General features: G+C 49.2%; 1 protein-coding gene and 1 non-coding gene across 8 annotated transcripts in view; one reads left to right on the top strand and one right to left on the bottom strand.

Annotated features, from left to right (window-relative positions):
• Positions 1-4,283, bottom strand: part of Cops7a (COP9 signalosome subunit 7A) — an 8,268-nt gene extending 3,985 nt beyond the window's left edge. For 2 of the 7 annotated variants that reach the window (XM_031383390.1, XM_031383391.1), the window contains exons 1-4: positions 3,886-4,011; positions 3,476-3,680; positions 779-854; positions 510-598 (exon numbers count right to left, since the gene is read on the bottom strand). In XM_031383390.1, the coding sequence (XP_031239250.1) occupies positions 510-598; positions 779-854; positions 3,476-3,680; positions 3,886-3,899 (384 nt within the window). In that variant the 5' untranslated portion in view covers positions 3,900-4,011. The other 5 variants (XM_031383394.1, XM_031383392.1, XM_031383393.1 and 2 more) reach the window with 5 other exon arrangements.
• Positions 3,023-3,129, top strand: LOC116100097. Its single transcript, XR_004122461.1, has one exon. It is a non-coding gene; the product is annotated as a U6 spliceosomal RNA (small nuclear RNA).
• Positions 4,284-5,851: the final 1,568 nt, after the last annotated feature.

The following is a 5,851-nucleotide window of genomic DNA, read 5'->3' on the forward strand; positions in this document are numbered from 1 at the left end:
CTGAAAGAGCAGTCAGTGCTCTTAACCACTGAGCCATCTCACCAGCCCTGGAGTTTCTGTTTAACATGTTGACTTAGCCGTGTTACAAACTGGCATTACCTTGACGGAATCTACAACCACGAGCCTGATTCCAGCAAAAATCACCAGGACTCAATTCTAGTTACCAACTGGGAGACTGATGTGACGTAACAGACTGTGCCTACAGGGCACATATCTCACTACAGCACCTGGAGAAGAACCCCATTTCCAGCTCCGAGGCTTAGTTGGTCTGTGACTCCATGTGATGAATGAGATGGGTCAGCTTTCTAGTGGCTATTTTGACCCCAATCACAAAGACGAGGACTTAGAACTTCAGCTCACACTGAGAGACTCCTGACTAAATGACTGCAGTAATGGAGTTGCAGTTCAGACCCAGACAGGGGAGGCCAATGGCTCTCCTTCAGACTCCCAGGGACTCACAACAGGTAGTCTCTGGCTTCGGACTGGTAGCTGGCAGGACTGTCACTTACCTTGACTTTGGCAGCCAGAGTGACAACTGACAGATGTCGGAGCTTATTCTTCTGAGCTTCAGTAAGTGGGGGGAGATTCCTGGCTTCAGCTAGACAGGGACAGAAGCCCAGGAATCTTGTTTTTAGAAGTTCCTTACAAGTTTTCTGCACCAATTATGGTCCAACACTGCCCAGGTTCACTTATGGCATCGAAGCAGGGCAAGCCAGGAATTTCTTCCAAGTCTCTCAAGAAACCACCCTCTGTCTCCACAGCTCTGGCCCCTAATTACCTAAGTAGTCAGCATAGGTCCCATAGGCAAACACTGTGAGCAGCCGGAACGTGGACGCAAAGTCGCTTTCTGCCAGCTGCAGGAACATGAAGGAGGAAGTGACAAGAAGGCCCTCATCTGACCTCAGCTTTCTGACCCCATCCTTCCCAACAGTACCTATCCTGGTCCGTCAGGGGTTCATTACTGCCTTGAGCCCTTTGCTGTGCTATGCAGTGAATTCCTACTCTCAATTGGGGCTGAGAACTTTCAGTGTTCAGAGTATTACAGGTGCACATGCCCACGCCAGACATTGTAAATTATGTGGCAGAGGGCAGAGTGTGTGGCTTCTGCTTCGGAATGTCCTCCTAGTGAGATCTTATGTCATCCACAGCATCTCCCCTATTGTCACCCCCACTTATCTTGGCATGTCATCCCTGCAGACTCTCACCTAACACTCTTTTAACGAGGCTATAGACCTAGCGAAGCTCCGGCCCTCGAGGTAAATTACTGATAAATGGCTGACTTAATATATTTCCATCTATTTATCTGATCTCTCTCATTGGAATGCAGTTGGAAATGCTTCTTCTACTTCATCTTAAGGATAGACTTTAGTTCACTGTCGATAAAATTAGGAACAAAACCCAGGTTGTTGAGAAACAGCAATCCAAAAACCATTCTATCCTGATTCAACCAAAGGTCTTCTAATGCTTGGCTCAATTTAGCCACACACTACTGCCAGCCCCTAATGACAAGCTAGTGTCAAAGGATTGGCAATCTACCTGCTCTATACTTTTTAAGTTCTTTTTTGTTTTGTTTTTGTTTTTTCGAGACAGGATTTCTCTGTGTAGCCCTGGCTGTTCTGGAACTCACTCTGTAGACCAGGCTGGTCCTGCACTCAGAGATCCGCCTGCCTCTGCCTCCCAAACGCTGGGATTAAAGGCATGTGCCACCACCACCTGGCACATTTTATGTTCTTGACTCAGTCATTTCTGTGAGTGGTTCTCCTCACTGTATTCATAGCAGTTTGCTACTGTCTTAGGGCAGAGGAGAGCATCTTCACTTTCTACCTTAAATGAATTAGCATGAGCAACACTTGGGGGTGGGTGGGTAACACGGCGGTGGTGGCTCACGCCTTTAATCCCAGCACTTGGGAGGCAGAGGCAGGCGGATTTCTGAGTTCGAGGCCAGCCTGGACTACAGACTGAGTTCCAGGACAGCCAAGGCTACACAGAGAAACCCTGTCTCAAAAACAAAACAAAAACAAAAACAAAAAACAAACAAACAAAAAAAATCCAATATGCTCATTCTCTCTGATGTTAGGAGACCTCAGACTTTCCTACAATGTTACTTCTGTAACTGTGAGGGGAACTGTGTGTTTGTAGGTTTTTTTTCCTCATTGCAGCTCTGAGAACAAAATCTATATTGAGCCTTGCAAACTACAGACAAGGACTCCTTCACTGAGTATATCCCTACCACTTTTTGAGATGGGGTATAAGTTACCTAGGCTGGTCTAAAAGTTGTGGTTCCTACCTTAGCACCCCAAATTCTGAAATGGAAGCCAAGGCCTCACCAAGTGCTAGGCGACCAGCCTACCGGCTCTTTCAGGTTCTCGTCACCATTTTAAAGAGAAAACTGAGACTTACAAGAGTTTTCTGATCCAGGTGACATGATTTGTTGTTTTGTTTTTTCCGAGACAGGGTTTCTCTGTTTAGCCCTGGCTGTCCTGAAACTGAATCTGTAGACCAGTCTGGCCTACAGTTCAGAGGTCCACCTGTTTCTACCTCCCAAATGTTAGTGACAGGATTATTAAGAGGTATCACTAGGCAGGCATGGTGGCACAAGTCTTTAATCCCAGCACTCAGGAGGAAGAGGCAGAGGCAGGTGGATCTTTGAGTTGAAGGGGCAGCCTGGTCTACAAAGAAAGTTCCAGAACACAGAGTTATAGTACACAGAGAAACCCTGTCTTAAAAAAAGAAACAACAACAGGCCAGGTGGTGGTGGCGCACCCCTTTAACCCCAGCACTTGGGAGGCAGGTGGATTTCTGAATTCGAGGCCAGCCTGGTCTAGAGAGTGAGTTCCAGGACAGCCAGGCTATACAGAGAAACCCTGTCTGGAAAAACCAACCAACCAAAACAAAACAAAAACAAACAAACAAAACAAAAATCCCAACAACAACAAAAATAGATTATCATACTGGTGGACAAGTTGGAATTTATGAGTGGTATTCTGAATGACATGCCCTTTTGCTTAAAAATTAAAAATTTGTGCTTGCTTCAGCAGCACATATACTGAAACTAGAATGATCTAGAGAGGATTAGCATGGCCTCTGAGCAAAGATGACACTCAAATTTGTAAAGTGTTCCATATTTTTAAATTAAAAAAAAAAATTTTTTTAAACTTATGTATGAGGCATAAGCAGGGAGATTCGCACACATTCAAGGCCAGCCTAGACCATGACTACTAATTTAGGGCAGCCAGGACTACACAGTGAAACCCCCGACTCAAAGTGTGGGTACAGACGGAGAGAGCACTAACTGTACAGAGCCCTTCATCTGTAAGATGAAGACCTCTACTTGATTGCCTACTTTTCCAAGCTGATGGCTAATTAACAGCACCCCGTCCACCTGAGTGCCTACTGGTTACAAAATGAGCCCACCATTCTCAGAGGAAACTTTGGTCCCAAGGTTCTTTGTGGACTACCCAGGCAAGCAACACACCTCTCTAACATTAGGCATATCCAGCAGTTCCCCAAACACGTAGACACCAGGGGCCTCCAGCACCTGGTGGATGAGTGTGGCCAGTGCTGCTCCCTTAGCCGACTTGGCAAGGAGCAGAAACTGCTCTTGATTCTGCCCTGTCACCTTCACCTCCGCACTCATGGCTGTACCGAGGTGAGAGGCTCTGGCCTCAAGTTTTCTGGAGCTGCAAGGAAAGAGGAACGTAAAAACTAAAGGTCCCCGAACCCTGTGAGGGTGGTCAGCTCCAGGGCAGGGAACTGCCCTCAAGAGGTTCTAAGCCACTTCTGCGGGGAGCCATCAGGTCAAGAGTTAGTCTAAAGGCCATCTCTAGGGTTCCTGGCTGCCACGCCCACCCTCTCCCCCATCCCGGGCAAAGTCTCAAGCCCCACCACGTGCACCCCATTGAGTTCCAAGACAGACAGGCCAGGGAGGGACGCGATGGTACATGGTGTCTACCCCAACGACCACGAACCCCCAGCTCTAAACGCGTGTCTTGCACGTGTCCGCAACCACGTGACCTCACCTTCTCGCTCCTCACTCGTGGCTCCACCCCCTCCCTTAAAGAGGCAGCCCCGGGTCCGCCGGCCCGGGCGCAAGGCCAGGTCGTACCCCAGGACCGACCGCGACCGACGCCTGGCTACCTGGAAGCCTGGTCGTCCAGCGCACGGGGCGGGGCGGGGCGGCCGCTCCGTCACCTCCGGCAGCGGCTCCCAGCCTTTCCTGCCACCTCCCCGCAGGGTCGCTCTAGCCGCTCGCCTCTATGGCCGGCTTCCGGCCGTACTTCCGCTCTCGCGGGGGCGGGTTCCGGGTGGCTGTGGCCTGCTTCCGGTTTCCGACCGCGGTAGACGCGAGAGCGGTGGAGGCAGGGTGCGGGGGAAAGCTCAGCTCCGCGGAGGTCCTGGGTGGACGAGCCGCCCCGGAGCTGCAGGCGAGGGGAGGAGGGCGGCTCCGAGTTCCTACGGCGACCCGAGCGTTAGCGGAAGACGAGAAGACGCAGAAAGGAAAAGGAGAGAGAAAGGTGGCAGGACGTTAACGGTCTATCATTTAGGTAGTCCAACCGCTCATCTCTTTAAAGAGCAGAAGAAAAGTTTAAAGGGTAAGGGGGCAGGGAGCGATGACACATACCCCCCTCCCTGCCTTTTGGAAGTAGAGTTAGGAGGATCAGGAGTTCAAAGCCAGCCTCAGCAACACAGCAAATTCCAAGCCGGTCTGGGCTACGTAAGAAGAAGCGGTCTCAAAAAGAAACAAAACAAACCCCCAAATGATTAAGGGGAAAGGGAAGCGTGTTGGTTAGGCGTTTGAGGTTTTCTTCCGTTGAAATTTCAGACCGCGTGTCCAGACTTTTGGCCGTGGTTGCTACACATGCTCGTTGAGAAGTTTTTGGTACCTGAATCTCAATTAACAGGAGGAAAGTGTAAGTGGAACCAAGGCAAACGAGGAAATTTAAAAGTTAAAAGGATTCGCCGGGCATGGTGGCGCACGCCTTTAATCCCAGCACTTGGGAGGCAGAGGCAGGCGGATTTCTGAGTTCAAGGCCAGCCTGGTCTACAGAGTGAGCTCCAGGACAGCTATGGCTATACAGAGAAACCCTGTCTCGAAAAACCAAAAAGAAAAAAAAAAAAAGGATTCAGCTGGGCCCATGTAATCCCAGCATCCAGGAGGCTGAGGCAAGAGGATTGCTATGAGTTGGAGGCTAGTCTGGGCTACAGTATGAGAGACCCTGTCTTAGAATACTTTAAATCCTGTGATGGTACACACCTTTAGTCAGGTGAGTTTCTGAGTTGGATCATCTGGCATCTTATGCATAGGGAATTACAGGATAGGCAGAACTACGTAGTGAGGATCATGTCTCAAAATGAAACAAAACAATCCTTACAGAGACCTTTAAGGGGCAAATTAAGGTAAAGCCGGATTTACTGTTATGTAATCCCATCACTCAGTAGGCTGAGGCAGGAAAATTGAAAGTTCAAGACCTGAGTTCTTGAAGTAACCTGTGAGACAAAGGAACATAGGGTCCAAGCGCCTGCCTGTCTGATAAAGCGAGGCCTGGTGTTGCATGCTTGTAGTCTAGCACTTGGGAGGCCAGTACCTTCTGGGCTACATAGAGAGTTCCAGGCTGAGAGTGGTGGAGAGAGAGAGAAGGGTTAGAAAAGAAGGCAGTGAACTGGAGAGATGGCTCAGAGGTTAAAAGCACTGACTGCTCTTTCAGAGATCCTGAGTTCAATTCCCAGCAGCCACATGATGGCTCACAAACATCTATAATGAGATCTGGTGTCCCCCGCTGGCCTGCAGGCATGCATGCAGGCAAAACACTATACATAATAAATAAATAAACCTAAAAAAAGAAAAAGCAAC

Source organism: Mastomys coucha, unplaced genomic scaffold, assembly GCF_008632895.1.
Source record: "Mastomys coucha isolate ucsf_1 unplaced genomic scaffold, UCSF_Mcou_1 pScaffold20, whole genome shotgun sequence".
Taxonomy (NCBI): Eukaryota; Metazoa; Chordata; class Mammalia; order Rodentia; family Muridae; genus Mastomys; species Mastomys coucha.